The sequence below is a fragment of the Alexandromys fortis genome, unplaced genomic scaffold (assembly GCF_014885135.2).
Source record: "Alexandromys fortis isolate MF-2015 unplaced genomic scaffold, M_Fortis_MF-2015_v1.1 scaffold_84, whole genome shotgun sequence".
NCBI lineage: Eukaryota > Metazoa > Chordata > Mammalia > Rodentia > Cricetidae > Alexandromys > Alexandromys fortis.
Genome location: NW_026068017.1, coordinates 5,871,824 through 5,891,508, shown reverse-complemented (window position 1 = coordinate 5,891,508; position 19,685 = coordinate 5,871,824). Strand labels below are relative to the sequence as shown.

The 19,685-nt window shown below is 45.1% G+C and overlaps 1 protein-coding gene across 1 annotated transcript in view; it reads left to right on the top strand.

Annotated features, from left to right (window-relative positions):
- The window catches only part of Stx8 (syntaxin 8), a 248,920-nt gene that overhangs the window by 66,158 nt on the left and 163,077 nt on the right, over positions 1–19,685 (top strand). The window contains exon 6 of the mRNA XM_050162791.1: positions 4,419–4,511. Coding sequence (XP_050018748.1) covers positions 4,419–4,511 — 93 coding nt within the window. The remainder of the gene's footprint in view (positions 1–4,418; positions 4,512–19,685) is intronic.

Genomic DNA, 19,685 nt, shown 5'->3' with positions numbered 1-19,685 from the left:
TCTTTCTTGCTGCTTGTTTCTGGCTGGCTGGCCACTGGCTGGCTTCTTGCCCTAGGAGTGTTCCTTGTTCTCTTTCCCTTCTTCTTCCTCTTGTTCTTCTCTTCTTTCTTCTCTCTTTCCTCTCTTAGCCTAGGTTTCTCTTCCTTCTTATTCTTTCTGCCATCCAGCCCCTCCCATCCTTTCTCTGCCTAGCTGTTGGCCATTCAGCTAACTCTTTATCAGACCAATGAAGTGCCTTAGGCAGGCAAGATGAAACAAATGCAACACCTCTTTACACCATTAAATGCTGCATTAAAAAAGTAACCCATCTTTTCATTGTTAACTAAGGCAGCAGAAACAAGTGTAACACACATTCACATAAAGTAATATTCCGCAGCATAAACAAATGTAACACATCTTCGCCTAGTTAAAATAATATTCCACAACATACCTAGCTTTTACTGTGGGCTCTTGGAGCTGAACTCTGATTCTCTTGCATATGTCCTGGGATTATTATTTTTAAAGTGAACCCTAGACATTATGTCATTTCAATGGTGAATACTTCAGAATGTTCTATCTAAACATCTCTAAAATATGTTTATAAAATATAAGAATGTTTAAAAAGATATGTTTATTTTTTTAAGTTATGTTTATATGCATGTGTCTGTGTGTGTGGTTATGTGCACATGTGAATATGGGTACTCATGGAGTCTAGAAGAACTTGTTGGAGCTGCTGGAGTTCCAGGTGATTGTAAGCTCCCCGTGTAGGTGCTGGGAACTGAATTCAAGTCCTCTGAAAAGCAGTATGCACTTTTAACCTGAGCCATCTCTCTATACCCAGGACTGTTTTTTAAAAAGGGCTAAAATTCAGTTATCAGTTCTGCCAAATTGGAAATAATTCTGCAGTGGGCCATATGTTATGACTAATAGATGCATCCCAGAACTGTCTTAATGATATGGACGAACCCTTTAAATTGTTTTATTTTCCTCTGCTGTTTCTTTGTTAAACGGGGTTGTTTGCCCTGTAGTTTCTCCTTAGCTAGATCTTGCATTGTGTATCCCGGTAAATTGTTGAGCATGTTCTGTGACCTAGTTATTGTCTGTAAATTGGTTAGATTTAGTGACTTACTTAGAATCAGGCTTGTTATTTTTGGCATAATGTGTTCTGATGACTGTCCCTTTGTTTTTTATCTGCTGCCACCAAACTGTCCTCCCACAGTTGAGTGATTGTTATTTAAAGGACAGTTTTCCTGGATGTCTAAATATAGGAAGTATCTACACACCTAATTGTTCCAAAGGGACTTTCAAAAATGATTGTATTAGTGCTCCCACAATAAATTAGCACACATGTAGTGACTTAAAACTCACATTACTACAGTTTAAAGGTCAGAAGTTCAGCTTGGGTCTCCAGGGACTCTGATCAAGGTGTCAGCTGGCCGCATTCCTTCCTGGAGGCCCTAGGGCAGAATCTGTTCCCTTGCCGAAGATCCCCATTTTCCTTGGCTCATAGCTCCATCTTCAAAGCCAGCAACTGCATCTCTTTAACCCTCTGTCATGTCTCCCTCTGGCAGCAGCAGGGCAACCTCCATTTCTCTGAACTAATAGATTATGTTGGGTCCACCTAGATTCCCCAGGCTCATCTCCTGCCTCAGACTCCTGTGTCTTCACCACTCTGCAAGGTCGCTTTTTCCATGGAAAGTAACTTAGTCTCAGGTTCCAGGGGTTAGGACTTGGACAGCTTGATTGTGTCAGTGTTTGTGTGTGTGTGTGTGTGTGTGTGTGTGCGCGCGCGTGCACACGTGCATCTGTGTGTGTCTGTGTGTGTGTTTTGTTCTTTTACAGCAATCATGTCTTAAAATCTACACCATTGTAAAGTTGAAGAATGTTGCAAATGACTTGTTTTGACACCATTACTAAGGCATTAGCCTTGGACCCTGTGATAGAGAGAGGCAGATTATGGAGAATGAACTGTCACAGTGTCACACTTGTGCTGTTCCTAAGGAGATTGTCTGCCGTGAGTCCTTGTGATATTTTTGTTGGAAACAGCTTTTCATTTTGATTATTACTAAGTGGCTAAACCATTGCCTCTTAGAAATGTCAGTTTTCAGCTCAGAGAATCTCGGTGTGTTAACATGATCATTTTGACCTACCCAGCATCTTCTGTGTCTGGGTTGTGGGTTGAAAATTGACTGTAACAACATTACATGCAGAGGAGGCACTCCAGTCTTAGGGACATTGTAGGAGACGGGGAGAGTTCCAGCCGCCTTTCTGTTGTGCCCTAGGGAGGCCTTTAGGAGACAAGGTTAGTGTAGCTGTTTCTCGCTGACAATTTGTGTTTGCACTGAACAAAGCGATGTCAGGGCTTCAGTGTCTTTTCCTAGTGGACAACCTTAACAGCAGTTCCTTCCATTTTCCCACCATTTTTCTGTCGTTTCACAGTGTGCTGACCCTCAGTCCATCTATGGATTGTTCTTCAGAAACATTAAGACTTTTGCTGTAGCATAGACATTCTTCAAGTATAGGGTTGATGATGGATTTATCTTGGAGGCCATCCAGGAGGCTGCTACTAAGGACCAAGAGGACCTCATTATAAAGTGATTTTGCTGTAAAATGGTGCCTTGGAATGGTCCCTAGACACAGAAGGCTGTTTATAGGTTTTAAAAAGTACGTTGTGTCAAAAAAAAAAAAAAGTCATCAAGGGGTCCTTGCCTCACACCTTAAGTTTAAATAAATTCCAGGTGAATCAAAGAGCTAAGTGTAATGATTTAATTCCATACAGAAGATTTTTACAAAACTGTAAGTAGACACTAGTGAACTCCTGAGGGAGAAGATTTTTGTGGTAACAGATAAGGCATTACGTGGAACAGTCGTTTAAAAACATGGAGAGTGGCTGTGGCTGGCCCTCCATCACTATCAACTGGGAGACGGCTCTCACGAGTGTGGACCCCACCCCACAGTCACTGCTCAGGGCCCAGAAGCAAAGGAACAACGCTTTTGCAGAAATGTCACCACGATGGCCCACTTTGAAGAAACATATATTGAAGGGCACAGTCTGTCACAGTGTCACAGTCTAGGACTCTCATCCACTTTTAGGGTGGCTTTTCTCACCTTAACCTAAGCAAGAGAATCTCTTCCAGGCCTGGCCGGAGGCTTGTCTTCTGGGTGATTCTAGGTCCTATCAAATTGATTATCAGTATCAAACATTGTGCCTGCTACAGAGAAAAACAGCTTAGGACCCTGGAAAGCGTTCTAGGGTAGTTGGAGAGATAAACCAAGAGGAAGGAGCGGACTGCCAGCATGAGAGGTGTGTTTTAAGGACGACCCTTGGAGATGCATTATTGTTCTGCTTTTTATTTATTAGACACATTTTCTAGACTTAGTTGGAGTGAGTGAATTGAAATCCTGAGAAGGATTTCTACCAGGGAGCTGAACTTACCTTCCATACTACACAGTGCTTAGGACTTACAGGTTCCTGACATGTTAGGTAGCCTTGCCCATCCTTATTCTTTTTCATATTTACTAATCTGGTAAGGCCTCAAATCTTATTATTCATTTTTATTTGTATTTTTAAAAAATTAGTGATGCCAGGCTGGCAATATGTTCACCGAGGAAAGGTGTTTACAGCCAAAACATGATGACCTGAGTTTAACCCCCGAGACACATGTGGTAGCAGGAGAGAACCAACCACCTGCACTAGTAGTCCTCCGGCTCCAACGTGTGTGCACCTGTGGGCACACGTGCATGTACACACACACACACACACACACACTCAAATTATAAACAAATGTAAAATTTTTAGTTAATGATATCAATGGGTTTATGTGTTTATTTTCCTTTTAATATTCTTTGGTATGGGGCTGGAGAGATGGCTCAGCTGTTAAGAGCACTGGCTGCTCTTCCAAAGGTCCTGAGTTCAATTCCCAGCAACCACATGGTGGCTCACAACCATCTGTAATGAGGTCTGGTGTCCTCTTCTGGCCTTCAGGCATACATGAAGAAAGAATATTGTATACACAATAAATAAATAAATATTAAAAAAATTCTTTGGTATGGTTTTTGTCTATATTATTTCTCCATTTTAAAAACCAGAACATTGCCCTATTCTTGTTGATTAATACATGTTCTGTTTGAATTACATGCCAGAAGGTTAAATGTTGGTGTAGCCAAACTCAATAAAGTTTCTGTTTCTTATTTAAATATTTAATTTATCTGGAAGTCATTTCAGTGTGAGGCATGAAGTAAGTATTGAAGTTTTGTTTCAGTAAGGCCTGCGGTGGTATCACTCGAGTCATATGTTGGATAGTGTCACTTGCCTGGATGCATGTACCTCTGTGTGTATGTGTATGTCTGTCAATGTGTATGCACGTGTAAACACATATTCCACTATCTTTAAAATGTTTCCCTTTGGTTTTTAGTCCGTTGCTTTCCTTTCCTTTCAGAGCAGGACGCAGGCCTCGATGCCCTCTCCTCCATCATCAGTCGCCAGAAACAGATGGGCCAGGAAATCGGGAACGAGCTGGATGAACAGAACGGTTAGAACGAGGCCGAGGCCGCTCAGCTTGCCGCTGGCAGCAGCCCCACAGGTCCAGGCGTTTGTTGACTCCCTGTCGATTCGCGTCATAGGGGAGCCTGCAGTCAGCGGGCTGCAGTGGTTTATTGCAGTGTGTTCATTGCAGCTGCGGTGGTTTGTGGGCATTTACATTGCAGTTACCGAGTACTGTGTAAAAAAAAAAAAAAAGCCACTAAAACTTCTCAGTACTCAGTGACTGCTTTGACTTCATTAATTTTGGTGCTTATAGCCCTGGTGGCCTTGAACTCTATGTGGATCAGGCTAGCTTTGAACTTGCCTTGCTTTCTTCTGCATCGGAGTCCCAATACTGGCATACAGTCATGTGCTGACCATACCTGGCTCTACTATTTTGAGAAATACTTCATGATCTATTTATTTCAAGGGCTTTTTTTTTTTTTCCTCTGTGGAGGATGTGAAATTGCTCAGTGTTTGGTATTTTGATACAAAACATAATAAAGCTGGGTGGGCCTCATATCATGTCTGTACCCAGTGGGGTTTGCTCTTCTTCTGTCATAAATGACCAGGCCACAGGACAAAAATGTTTGAAGGTGTCTATTTAGGGCTTGATGCAACAGATGTGGTTGGAGAAAGATGAACTTGTGGTCAGGAGTCTTAGGACTTGGGAGGCTCTCGAGCTTGAGTTATGTAAGGGGGAGGAACCTGAACAAGAGTAACCATGAGGATGGAGAGTGGGGTGCATGCAGGAAACAGCCAGTGCTCTCACTGTGAGGGACACAGTGAAATCGAGAGGTTTGTGAGTCGAGACCGTGAGTCCAAATTGGATGTATCCAACCAGAGATGCGGTGAGAGGGCCAAGGGGAAAGGCTCGGTCTGCAGCTGGTGCAGTCGTTGCTTAGTGAGGAGACAAGATGAGAAGTGGGAGAGGCTTCCTCCTGCAGGGATGTGACGCACTGGCATGTACAGTGGCTCTCCTACCTGCTGAGCACGCTTGTCCGCATCATGCCATGTTCCCTACATGAGGTAGCAATGTCCTCATTGCTAGAAATGGAGCTCCGAGTTGCAGAGAGCCCTCTGAATGCCACAGCTTTTCTAAAGGGCAGGACTGAAGCTGCTTTCTGATATGGCTACGTCTCTGTCGTGCCGGCATCGGATCCAAGGAAGACAGGATAGGTAGGCAAAGCATCCTGTGTGAGTAGGTATGGAAGTCCTGGTAGGGGACAGAGTCGCTCTCTGCAGGGAGGCTGCCCTTGCCAGAACCCTACAACAGGCACTTCCCTCCTTGATCCCGAGAAGGAATGTGGTCATCGTTCCCATGGTTTCAGTTCATTTCTCTATCATAAGTAAACAAATCCAGCTGTTGAGCATCTGTCACACGCAAACAGACTCGTAAGCAAATGGAGAGCCCTCTGTCTCTACACTCCTCATGGGGCTTGCGACAGCTTAGCTCTGGGGGGACAGTTTGTTCCTTCTGCTGGTGCTGTGAGCAGGCCAATTATGGACTGCGTTTGATGCAGGCATTTGGTCAGTTCCTCCAGTGCGACACAGCACTGGGAAGATAATAAGCTTTATTTTAAAAGGACAACCTTGGCTATCTGGTGCTTGTTTATTTTTTATCTCAAGGAAGTTTGCCCGGGGGGGCAGGAGGTCTGACCTAAACTGTTGAACATGTCATCTTGTAGCATGTGCAGGTCACAGTGTCCCTGGGTACGTGACTAAGAATGAAAGACACATGGTTTTGGGTGTGGCTCACCATCTTCTCAGGTAAAATTGCCATATATTTCCCAGCACAAGCAAGCCTACCAGCATGCCTTCCTCTTCAGTGGTTATCAGAATTGCTTGGGGGTACCTTAACACCCCTCAAAGCCTAGGCTGTGTCTTGGTGAGCTTCCAGTTCCTGTTGTGATCACAAAGGTAGCGGCTTAAGATAGCATAAACTTAGTGTCTTACATTCGGTAGCACACACGTCTGACTTGAGTCTTGCTGGGTGAAAACCAATGTTATCAACAAGAACTCAGCATTCCTTTCTGAAGGCTCTAGGGAGGGATTGGTTTCTTTGCCTTCTCCAGCTTCTAGTGGCCACCCACATTCCTTGGCTGACATCCCTTCTGTGTTTCAAAGCCAACAGCAATAGACGTCCTGCTGATACTGTATCACTACTGCTCCTAATGCTCCCAGTGCTCCCCTGCACCTTTGGAGACCCTCTTGTTCACACTGCACGCACCCAGACAGTTGGAGGAACAGCCCTTGTGGTCCCTCTGTTGGGAGGGTCAGTCTCACCTGCAGCTTTGATGTCTGCCACAGGACTTTACAAGGAAATCTGAACATGAGGGGGAGAGAGCAGATTGCTTTCACCATGTCAGCGTGCCCGTGTCAACTGTATTGAGAGGATGTACTACTGTACTTTCACACTGCCTCCCGTGTGCTCATGTCACGCATGCGCAGAACCTTCACAGTTATGTGTGTCACAGAGAGTTTATGGTCGTGGGCCCAGTTGTTTCTCTCTGTACCACATAGCTTACCCCCATCCCACAGTCAGATAGATACATCTGCATTTAGACAAACATGGGGACTTTCCCGTGAGGTGCCAACATAAGCTGGGTTTCTCTGTGGTGGCCTCCCAGGGAGCCAGCAGTTACTTACATGGGTGGTTTTCTGATGTGTGTTTTTTCTTCAGAGATAGGGCAGACTCAGCCATTTTCTCTCACAAGAATTGACGCTCTCAGAATAAAAATAAAGCAAAACCAGTCCCTGACTGGCTTATAGTCAGCCTCCATTCCTGTTGCTAAACTGAAGCAAGGCTGGTGGGATCTCCAGTGGACAGGCCTGTAGCCCACCTGGGTCTTTACTGTGACGCGTGTGTGTCACAGACGTCAGGGCCACAGGCAGAGGATACTTGTTGTAAATATCCGGGTGATTTCTGGAGCTGCAGACTTGTTGCTATGATTTTCCTTAGAGAAGCAATCGGCTAGAATAATGACCAGCCAGACAATTTTGGAACAAAGGGTCAAACCTTCCTAATAAATGTTGTACTTAGAACATAACCACAGCATCAAAGGATCAGATTATCTTCAATTTAGGAATGCAGTTTTCATTCTTACCATAGGGAATTAAGAGCATCCGACCAACGCCAGTTGCTTGTTTGTGGGCAGTGACCAGGCCTAAAAAGGGAACGAGCAGTAGCGAAGGGGAAATCCCAGTCATGGGGGCCTATATGCCACTCTCTGCTTGTCTGTAGGGAATGGGGAGCAGGATGGCAGGGAAGGCCACTTGTCTTCCTAACATCAATTCTGGGGCAAGGAACCCAGTGAGTCTTTCAGAGACCTAGAAATGTGACTGCTCATTGAAGGGCGTGGTGCTCCCGAAACTTCACATGTCCTGTCAGGTGGTGGTAGCACTCAGGAGGCAGAGGCAGGTAGATCTATGAGTTCAAGGCCAGCCTGTACTACAGAGCAAGTTTCAGGACAGCCAGAGCTACACAGAGAAAACTGTCTCGAAAAATCCAAAACATCAACAACAACAGAAATCAAACAAACAAAAGAACTTCACATGCACATCAACGGATTCCACTTGCTGATTTGTTAGAATTCCTAGCTGAATTTTCATTGTGAAAAGTGAGAATAAAATTGGATATTTGCCTCTCTGAAACTTAGCAAGATAGGCACACCTCCGTCACTAAAATATTGCCCTATCGGGGCCAAAGGGTCCTTATAGGTGTGTCAGGTTGAGTCAGTCGGGACAGGAAGGGTATCTGTCATTATGCAGGAAGACCCTCAATGCAGCTAGAGGTGTCTGCCTAAAGGGATGCAGCAGGGCTGGGTGCCCCGAGGAAAAAAGAGGTTGCAGGTGAGAGGAGAGGAAGCTTGGACAGGAAGAATAAGGCAGCGCAATGTCTGAGACAAGTCGGTGTCCTCTAGCTCTGAGGATCGCAGGAGGGGCCGCAAAGAAAGGGGTACAAAGGCTCTGTAAACTGGGAAAGACAGAAAAGGGTCTCCCCTCAATTCTCTGGGGGAACATCTTCAAAGCTAGTGAAACTGCTGCCAGCCTCTGTTGTACAGTAGCAGCGAGTTTGAGTCATACTCTGTCTTTTTGCCAGTTGCCACGTAATTCAGATTAGCCACATTTACACTACAGTGTTTGAGTTACCTGTAATTCTATACTTTGAGACAATTTTTTCTTTAAAACAGTACTTTTTAAGATGATTTTATGTGTATGAATGTTTTGCCTGCATGTATGTATGTGTACCACACGTGTGCCTGGTGCTGAGGTGTCGGATTCCTGGGACCTTGAGTTGTGGATGGTTGTTGGCCAACACATGGGTGCTGGGAACTGAACCTGGGGCCTCTGCAAGAGTAGTCAATGCTGTTAACTCCCGAGCTAACCCTCTAGCTCATTGGGGGTGACTTCTGTAAGCTTTACAGGAGGAAACTGACCCTGAAATTTTTTGAGGTGTTCCCTTAGGCTTCCATGACAGTTGGTCTTGTACTGATACAGTGTACACGGAGGGGGGACTTCTTCCTGTCTGGTGTCCGAGCTCTTTATAAAATATTTATTTTATGTGTATGTGTAAGACTGCAGTTATATATGTACACCACATGCAGGAGCCCACAGAGTTCAGAGGAGGTGTAGAATCCCCTGGAACTGGAGTTATAGATGGTTGGGATCTAGCATGTAGGTGCTGGGAACTGAACCCAGATCCTCTGGAAGAGCAGACAGTTCTCTTAACCACTGAGCCATTTCTCCAGCCTCAGTATCAGACTCTTCCAAAGTATGTCAGGTAATTTTCTTTTTGGTCATCTGGAGAGAAACATCTTCCATTGACGTAGGCTGTCTATTTCACTGTTGTGCTAGAGATAAAACTGGCATGCGTTAGAAACCAGTGATTTCATAGCAGTGTGTCATTTCCCCATTCTCTTGGCTTGTATAAGCTAGAAGAGCAAACTGCTGAAAGAAAGAGACTAGGCTGCAAGATGGGTCAGACGATGAGGTGCTTGCTTAGCCAAAAACTAACCTCCTTTCAGTCCCTGGGTCGCACAAGGTGGCAGGAGAGAACCAACTCTAGAGAGTTGTCCTTTGACCTCCGTACCTGTGCCATAATGTGCACAGGGTTTCTATGTATTTATTTGACTGTGCTTACTAATATGTCTTTTGAAAATGCGAAGTGTTATCCTCTGAGAAGCGTGTGATGAAATATCCTTCATTGTTTCTGAAAAGTCATTTCCCATTTGATTCAATCAGTTCTTTTTTTTTTTATAAAGTTTAAGGGGATGTTATCAGACACACATTCATGCATGCACATAGAGTACCTAGGCTTTTTTTGATATCTCTGTCATTAATATATTTTGCTATAGGCTACCCAACTATTAGTATCACTGTGTAGACTTAAATCTTGATTACCTTTATCTAGTAACTGGCTTTCAAAATCTGTGGTCTCGAACCCTTTATGGTTTGAAAATTATTGAGGAATCCTGAGAGGTTTTTTTTCTATTTCTTTTGTTACTGCATTTAAAATGAAAAGACATGTAAAAGTTATTAAATGCAAGTTTAAGATAGTAAGTTGTATGTTGATGTAAACTATGGAAGGTAACTGTTTTTTAAAGATATTCTCAGAATTACATTGCCCTGTAGTTTTATGGGCTTTGTGTTTGGAGAAGTAAAGCTAGCGTGTGTATTTCTGTATTTGGCCCATTGCAATACATCATTTTGGATGTTACAAGTGAAATATATTTCACATAGAAATGTAGTTGGAGAAAAGTATTAAATCTTTCCAAGTAGAAAGCTTTTTTCTTCATTATGGCAGCAAAATTTAACGAGTACTTTCTGGAAGGTTTGCTGGAGTTGGATTCCATAATCCTCTGGTTTGTGCTTGTGCGGGCTGGTCTGGGACAGCTACTGTTCCAGAACCTGTTGGACACTACACCAGGAAGTAAGAGAACTCTGGACACTTGTCTCTGCAGTTGTATACTCTGCCCTAAGAATGACAAATAAGCTTGTTTCTGGTCTCAGTGAGCACACTGGTCAGCTGTCCTGTACAGCCACCATGAGGTATAATCTACCATATGTCTGGATGGGGCAGGAGGACACTGGAACTAGAATGTCACAGTGGTGATGCTCTCTAGGGTGGGACTCTCAGACCTAGCTGGATGATCTTGAGCAAGGTAGCCAGTCTTCAGTGTCTGTTCGTGGCTATCAAGGGGATTCATAGGACCCATTTTACAAGGTCAGGAGCATAAAACAAGTCAGTGTGTGGTGTCCACATTGGAAGCAGTCTGTGGGGATCCTCCACTGCTCCTTCACAATGTACATTTTTGTTCTTTTAAAAAAATAGACCTGGCCGGTCAGTGGTGGTGCATGCTTTTAATCCCATCACTATGGGGGCAGAGGCAGACAGATCTCTGAGTTTGAGGACAGCCTTGTCTACAGAGCAAGTTCCAGGACAGCCAAGGCTGCACAGACAGAATTACAACAAACTTAGTTCAGATTCTAAACTGGCTTTAATGGATGGTTCTATAAATGGGGAAGGGCGCACCCATAAGAACTGGTACTACAATGTGGACAGAGAACAGGAGTATGGTGACATCAGTGAGGGCCTAGCACTTGTTGACTCGGCTTGTTTGAGGCAGGTGTCTGCTTAGGAAGAACCAAAGCTCAGTTCTTGCGATGTGTGCTTGCTTTTTGCATTCATTTTACTTAACCAGTCTGTATTGGTTTGGTCCCTCGTCCAAATTAATGACCTTCTATAAGTTGTATTTCACATATGGAAATGTTAGATAAGACATCTTTTAAGACAGTCCTTCAATTCTTAGCTGGGCTTGGAAACAACCTAGGGAGCTCTCATCCTTGCCAGTAATGTCTTGTGGTCCTTAGATAACTTAGCCAGATGTGGACTTCGGTGCCAAGTGTGTGTACACCCATACAGGGGCCAGGAGTGAGGCTGGACTTCCTAGGCCTGTGGCAGATGGAAGTGGGCCTTCCGGATAAATCTAGGAGCTGGGAGATGACGGTTTTATGGGAAAACTAATTTCTTCCGTCCACACCCAAGAGTAGGAATCTCAGTCAGGCCACCCACCTTGGTCCACAGCATTTTTAACATGCATACCTAAGTTTGTATTTTTCTTCTAAAAAAGTCTAAAGCAAATAAGTATCTCCAAATAAATCAAGTTTAGAATTCTTCACTTCAAACTCCCCATTTTTCATGCTACTTTCAACAGAAGCCCTTCTTTGTCTGAGCCAGTGTTTTATGTAGATTTGCCGACTTCTGTAATGGTTCTCCTCTTCCATGGCTCTTCTCATTGGTGTGTGTGTGTTTATGTGTGGGTGGTGTGTCTGAGTGTATATCTGTGTATGTGTCTGTGTCTGAGTGTGTGTGTCTGCATCTGTCTGAATGTGTCTCTGTGTGTATATGTGTCTGTGTCTGAGTGTGTGTCTGTGTGTGCCTGTGTGTCTGTGAGTGTGTGTCTGAGTGTGCCTCTGTGCCTGTGTTTGAGTGTGTATCTGTGTGTTTGTTTCTGAGTGTATGTGTATGTCTCTTCTGTGTCTGAGTATGTATCTGTGTGTCTGTGTCTGAGTTGTGTCTGTGTCTGCGTGTGTGTCTGTGTTGAGGAGTGCTATAGTTTTAACTGTTAAGAAAGCTTTAATGTTCTCGGTTGCTTTTTTCCACTGGTGTGTTTTTCCAGTTGTGAGGTCTTTCTTTGAAGACTTTTAAATGGTACTAACCTTAACTTTTTTCCGCCTTGTATCATTTCTACTTTTTCTTGGCAAGGTTTGGGTTGTTTATCTCAGACTTTTTCTTTCATGTTGTTATGGCCTGAATTATGCCCATGACATATATATCCCATTCATATTTTGGTGTTCTAATAGAGAGAGGCTTTTTAAAGAAGTGATTAAGTTAAAATGAGGTCATTTGGATGGGCCCGAGTTCAGTATGACCATTGCCCTTTGTAAGGTGAAGAAATTAGAAGACACATATGGAGGGGAGGCCATGGGAAGACACGAGGAGGACCCACCAGGAAGGGCCTTAGAAAGCAGCTCTCTTATAGTCTCTGGACTTGCAGGAAAATGAAGGTTGTTTTAGGCATGTAGTTTGTAGTAATTACAGTCCCTGTCTCTGTGATTTTCCTTACAGATCTACAAATTTTCTATTGACACTTTATGCTTATGAGCAGAGGACCATGTTGATGTGTATAGACAGCTGGGATGGGCTTCTTATGCGGTAGTAGATTGATTTACCCAGGAGGCTTCTTTCTTGCCTAGGATAACTTGCCATGAATCTACAAGTAGATAGGTTGTACTGTAGGCAGGCTTCCCATCAGGTTAAGTAAAAAGAGGGCACAAGCAGATTCAGGACCTTTGCTGCAACCCCACCACAGAAGTAGTGAAGTTAGAACTTTAACCTGGGGTGAAATGGCAGAACTTTACCCCAGGGTGACGTGACTTCTTCATTGACCTCTTTTTACCCTGTAGTTATCCCCGGGTCTCTGACTCATTTCCTCGCCTAGACACTAGCTCCCATGGGCCTTCCTTCCACAGCAGCCCTTCCTCTCCAGAGAGAGCTGGCCAAGAGCTCCAGCTGGGAGTGAAGCCTGGAGGCTGCAGCCCACACAGGGCAGGGCTCAGGGTAGTCGGACCCAGCTGCTCCATAGACAGATCTCTGCTCAGAGCCCTGATTCCTGCCGTACAGCCACTTTCTTTGTAGAACATTCTGTGGCTGCCAGTAGCCATTGACTCCAAGCTTGGCGGCTCTCCAGAACTCTCTGTTGGGGAAGAAAGAGCTTCTCTTTGTAGCCGTGTGTATTTCAAGTTGGAGCTTCCCCCCAATTGTGGTTTGTCAATACAGTCCAGTCTCGTCTTTAAGCTAGCGAGTCTTCCAAATGACTTGTTCATTGATAGCCCTCCCTTGTGTTTTCACTGCCACCATGGAGTCACTTTCAGGCTAAAAAAATTGTCTCCGTGGTGTGACTGTGCTCTCTGGAAGGAAGGAGGCAACAAGCACGCTGAACTCTACTGTTTAGAACTAAAAGTCATGGTTTTTCCTGAAGTAACAGTAGCGATATAAGTTATTCTACCTAGACAGCTGGTGCTCCAGAGGCTTCAGTAGAAGAAATGTTTCACATCGTGTCTGTGGAAGTTGTTTTCTAGGGCTTCTGTGCGTGGCAGACCAGCTTATCACCTGATGTTTTCACCACTGAATTTCCCTAAAATAGTAGATTTGGGGAGATGGGGAAAGGTAATTAATGTTCCTTGTAGTCATGGTTTTAGGCACTTGAGGGTGAGCAGTCTTTGCCTATTGGAAGAGGAGAGTTAGTAGAGGGGGAGCGAAGAGGAACAAGATAGATAATCCGTCGTCCTAACACTTGTCTAACTCCAGCTGGGCATCCAGCAGTTTCTGATGCTCCACAGGTCTGCAGGCTCAGTCCAGCCCAGTGCCACTCAGTCCACCCTAGATACAGCTGCAAGTCCCCAGACACTTCGTCTGGTTGGCTATGCATTCTCCTGACTCCTGAATTGGGTACTTTATGAGAGCATTCACAGAACTCTGGAAAGTACCGTACTTACGATTAGAGTTTCATCGTAGCAGTTGCTACTCAGGAACAGCCAAGTAGAGTAATGTATGGGGCGAATGTCAGGGTGAGTGGTACTCACTCTATGCCCTTCCCACATGTGCCATGCTCATGGTCCATCCATGTATCAGGGTGAGGTGGTACACAACGTCCATGCCCTTCACACATGTGCCATATTCACAGTACATCCTTGTGTGACCTAGAAGCTGCCTTGACCTTGGTGGATTTTTGTGGAGGTTTCATTACCTGAGGTCATGGTGCAGGCCTCAGGCTCCAGTCTTCTTCCTCACCGTTGGAGGTGAAATTGGGCCTGCAGCTTTTAATGCCCTAATCATCCGTAGGGCTAGCCCCTCCCCTCATTATTTAAAGGTCCTACCAGGAGTTACCTTGTTAGCATAGATCTAAAAGCACTTCTCACAGATAACAAAAAAAAAACCCAGTCTTCCTGAGGAAATTCCAGGGTTTCCAAAGCTCTTGTCCAGAACCAGGAATAAAGATAAAAGTTTCATCTATTTTTTTTAGCAGCACAGCCCAGAGCCGGTGTCTGCGGGTCTGTTGAGTATGCAGAAATAGGCATGGTGCTCCTCACGAGCCTTTGCTGCTGCTTTAGTTCTGATGATGAGCAAGGATTGGTCCTCTTTGAGCCACAAGAACTTCTTTGCCTTTGCCAGACCAATACCTTCTTCATTTCTTTCTTGGCCCATATGTTGGTTTTGACCCTGGCACTGCACACAGTTTGCCATGTAACTGGTGGGACCAGCGTTTTCCAGAAGAAAAGCTTATGACATGTTAGTCAAAGAAAAGGACATTTATGCTCAAGCCTCAGGACAGCTGGGGAAGGTGACTCATCAGGCTTCCTTTCCCTTGGGCTTCCCCACAGTTCCTATTTGACCTCTAAGAGGGAGGAGGCCAGCACAGTGCCCCAGCTGCGGCCACCGAACTGAAGCACACACTACCACACAGCACAAGGCTCTATACCACCTCACCTGATATCACCTCACCCTGGAAGCTCGTGCCTGCCACTCTGCACAGAGTTTCCTTCCTCCGTGCCTCTGTAGAAGAGAGGCCTGGAGCTGACCTGCAGCCTTCCCCAAGGTCTGCTGCTCACTAAAATAGATCTGTAAGCCCGTGTTTGTACAGGTGGTACTTTTGCAATTCTTGAGTGACTGTAAGGTGATAGAATTTGAATCACTCCATGAGCATGTTCTAAGGTCAGACAAGGTGACGCACTGCCTTTCCGTTTCCTCTTTCCTGCAAAGATGCCGGAAGGATGGAGGTTCTGGCCCTGGGTCCTGTTGCAAGGTTTTGTTGTGACTAGCAGTAACTGTCAACTTAGCAGGATCTAGAATCACAGAATCTAGAATATAAAAGATAATCTCTGGGCATGTTTGGGAGTTTTCACATCAAGTGTTTTCACATATTTAGGTAGAAGACCTAAATATGGGTGACACTATTCTTCAGGCTGGAGTCCCAGATAAAAGGAGAAAGGGAGCTGAACACTGTGTTTACCACTCTCTTGTGACTGTGGGTACAGTGCCGTTCCCCACTCTCTTCTGGCTGTGGGTAACAGTGTAACCAGTGCCATTAAGCTCTTGCTGCCTGCTGCCACCATGGTGGCCTGGATCCTCAAACTGAGAGCCAAATTCAACCCTATTCCTTTAATTTGTTTCTTGTAAGGTATCAGTGGCAGTAATGGCATACGTAACCCAGAGATATCAGGCCTAGCCTTGGCTTTTCTTAGTGAGCCAGCCTCAGGCAAGTCACCAAACATTTCTTAACCTTGGTTTTTCTTTTGAAATATAACTAAAATGGAATCACTGTAGTGAGTTCCTTTTGGGACAAAATATTCTGATCTGCATGAAATACAAACCTAGATATTGCATGTTTCCCTTAGGAACATCTGTTCCGTGCTCACTAATTCTGTGTTTACCACCACAAACAATAGGAATCAAGTGGGTACAGAATCAACCAAGGGCCAGGCTCATGAGTAAAGTCCAAGGGCACCCAGGGGCAGCCTTCCAAGGACGTTGAGCCAGTAAAGTCACACAGGATGCTCTTAATCCCCCGTACTGACATGTTCAGTGAGGGAAACTGTAGACGTGAGGATGCATGTTCCTGAGAGAGGTAGACCTGTGTTCTTCAGAAGGTGGATTCTGGCCTGTTATGATCATCACTGTCTCGGATGAAAAGATGAAAAGTCCATTATGGAAATGATGACTTTCCGTTGGACTTGGTGTCTCTGTACCGGCCTCAGAAAATGTGGTTCTGAAGGAACTCACTGAGCGTATGCGGTGGTGGGTAGGATCGTAGAATGCTGGTAATGAAAAGCCACAGGACAGAGGTGATCTGATTGGAGCCAAGTGCTGAAGCTGGGAGAGACAGGGAGACAGGGACCAATACTGTTTGGGATCTTACAGGAGCTGAGCTGGGAGGCAACTTGGTCTTCACAGTTTGCTTTGGGGCCAGCCATGACAGTATTCATTTTCTATCTGTCTGCCCCGCCAAGAGAGTGAAACCCTAGAGGAGATATTGTGGGTGCAGTGACAATGACATTCTATCTTGTTTAGCCATTTCAGTCAGTAATTTGGAAACCAAAGTTGACATCACCAGTGAATAGTTCTTTTTTAAGTTTGAAATATGTAAACAATTTAAAATGTTTATTATGTACTTAAGAGCCCCAAACTGGTCATACAGTGCTTGTGTCTAACCAGGTTTGCTGTGTGCCTTTGAATACAATCTTAGGGCAGGTCTTTTGGCTAAGATCATTTGAGGCACGAGAAACAATCCTCAACTTTGCTTTTGGCCTCAGTCCTGACACTGTTTCATGTAACTTAACTCATTCCAATATGGCCAACTCAGGGGTGGGAGTCGGGTGAAGGATAATTCTTCTCATTTTACTGCTTTTATCATCTGTTCAAGCAAAGAGCCTAAGGGTAGCCATTTTTGTTTTGCTTTGTTTCAAAAATAATGCTTACGCTTACTGGAAATGGGTAAATGGTATAGGAAGAAGTGAGTTGTTTTGTGTTGGGAGGAGACGTTTGGGTGGGCCCACAGACAGTCCAACATTGAAGGCATGGTTTGGGATGGATATTGAAGAGGCCATCCAGTCGTTTTCATCTTACATCATTTTCATGCATGTAACCGGAGGTTGTGGACCTCAGGCTTCTGTGCAAAAGCTGACAAGCATGAGATATCTCCCACGGTGGAGGGGAGTGGTGGTGATGGTGGTGGGGACAGATAGGCTTGTGTGGGTTTAGACTTGCGTGGAATGGAATGTGTTGGATCCTCCGGGAGGTCCTGATGCACGGTCATGCCGGTAGGACAATGCTTACCCCGCTCAAGGACTGAAAGTACTAACCAGGCTCACGAGCTTGTGTCCCCAGTTGCTCCCCGGTATGCTTTTACGTGATTGTAATACCACTGTACACCAACTCGGGCTGAACCTGCTCTTCCTTCTCCTGGGTTGGGTTCTAAAGACACTTGGCATGTAGGTTGTAGAGAATAAAAGGCAGGAATGGGATGGAGCAGGGCACCAGGTTCATGCGCTGTAACGGTTAAGCCCCCCTCTTTCTTCTCTGTCGACAGCATATGGAATGCGCCCGTTCTTAGCCTCCTAGTTTTGACATAAGGACGGAAGCAGTCTGTCAGGTACAGGAGGACACCATGGTATCTCCAAAAATGAACTGCCCAGTGAGCTGTGTCTTACATGAGAAAAACCTGAAAGCACGAGGAAGAGGCTCCTTTTAAAAATGCTATTTTCTGATGAGGCATGGGCCCTAGGCCCTTCCCACAGCCCTGCATGGAAAAGCATGTTTTTGCTTTTGATGGGGCGGACTGATCTCTGTTCTCTCTCCTCCCTGATTCTTGAGAGAAAACAAGAAAGCAAGCAAGCAACAGCAGCAAACCCCCCCATCGAAGGTTTTGGCTGAGAATGCGTTCCCTTCGCATCTTGGTTTCCATTTCTGTTGTTTGGGACAGAGGTCCCCTTGTGTCCTCTGTCAGCAGCACAGCTGCGGACACGTTTGTTCAGTCGTCCTGCTTGATCTCCCCATTTACTTATCTCAGCCCCAAGGGGAAAAGGGGGTGGGAAAAAGAGTGGTTCCCATCTCGGGGGTGGGGGGGGCTGTTGAGGAGTAAATGAGGTGAAGCTCAGCACGGTGCATGCGCAGAGCCAGTGCGTTCCCTTCATGGTGTCATGATACCGTCTGTTCCATGTACGGTTAAGCCATTGGGCTACGCTGCTGTCTGTTTTATGTTTTAATGCTGTATGTTTTAATACCATTTATACTTCTGCGGATAAAGCTGACTATGTCCTCGAGTCCTCACAGTCTTACAAAGCATCTGAAGGGCTAGCAGGTGTCCCCCCATGCTGCTGTCCATCCTGACATTCAAATTCTGTTATCTTCTCCAGAGCCCAAAAGCCCTTTGTCTAGAAAGTATATGCTGAATATCCCTTGTCTCAAATGCTTGAGACAAGTTTTTTTTTTCTTAAGTTTGGAGTATTGACATTACATAATGAAATATCTTGGGACTGCAAACTAAGTCTAAACTCAGAACTCACTTGAATTTTCTGTATACCTGTGTGTATATCCTGAAAGTAATTTTGTGCAGTATTTTTGTGTGTTTTTAAGTTTTTATTTTTTTATGTGTATAGGATTTTTTTTTGTGGGTACAGTGAACTTTATTAATAGTATTCAAGAGAATAGGGCTCCACAAGCTCCTCTTCTTGGGGGTTTGGGGTGGAAACTGTGAGGGAAGATGCTCAGTGTTGGAGGCTGAGTTGGGGCAGAACTCATAGCAGCTCATAACTTCTCCTGCTCTGTGTTCTTGCTAGGGTGGGTGGTCCAAGGCTTCTGACTCCTTGGAGACCATGGATGCCATGGAGCATCCATCCTACTGCTGTAGCCGTATTCATTGTCAGACCAGGAAATGACCTTTACAGACTTGTCACTGAGAGCAATGCCAGCCCCAGCATCAAAGATGGAAGAGTGGGTGCCACTGTTGAAGTCACAGGAGACAACCTGGTCCTCATTGTAGCCCAGGATGCCCTTTAGTGGGCCTCCAATGCCTGCTTTGCCACTTTCTTGCTGTCATAGTACTTGGTAGCTTTCTCCCAGTGGCATGTCAGATTCATGACCAACACATTGGGGGTAGGAATATGGAAGTCCATGCCAGTGAGCCCTCCATTCAGATCTGGGATGACCTTGCCCACACACAGCTTTGGCAGTGGCAGTGGATGCAGGGATGGTATTCTGGGCAGCCCCATGTTTATCATGGCACAGATTCATAGAGGGACATCTACAGTCTTCTGGATGGCAGTGGTGTCATGAACTGTGATCATGAATCCTTTCACAGTGCCAAAGTTACCATGGATGACCTTGACCAAGGGTACTAAGCTGTTGTTGGGCTGGCTATCTTGAGTGAGTTGTCATATATCTTATGATTCACACACATCATGGGAGTATCAGCAGAAGGAACAGAGATGATAACCCTTTTGGGGGCACCCTTCCAAGTAAATCCTTGCCTTCTCAGCACCAGCATTACCCATTTGGTGTTGGCAGGATCTTGTTCCTGGCAGATGGAGAACACCTTCCTGTTGATGACAAGTTTCCCTTTCT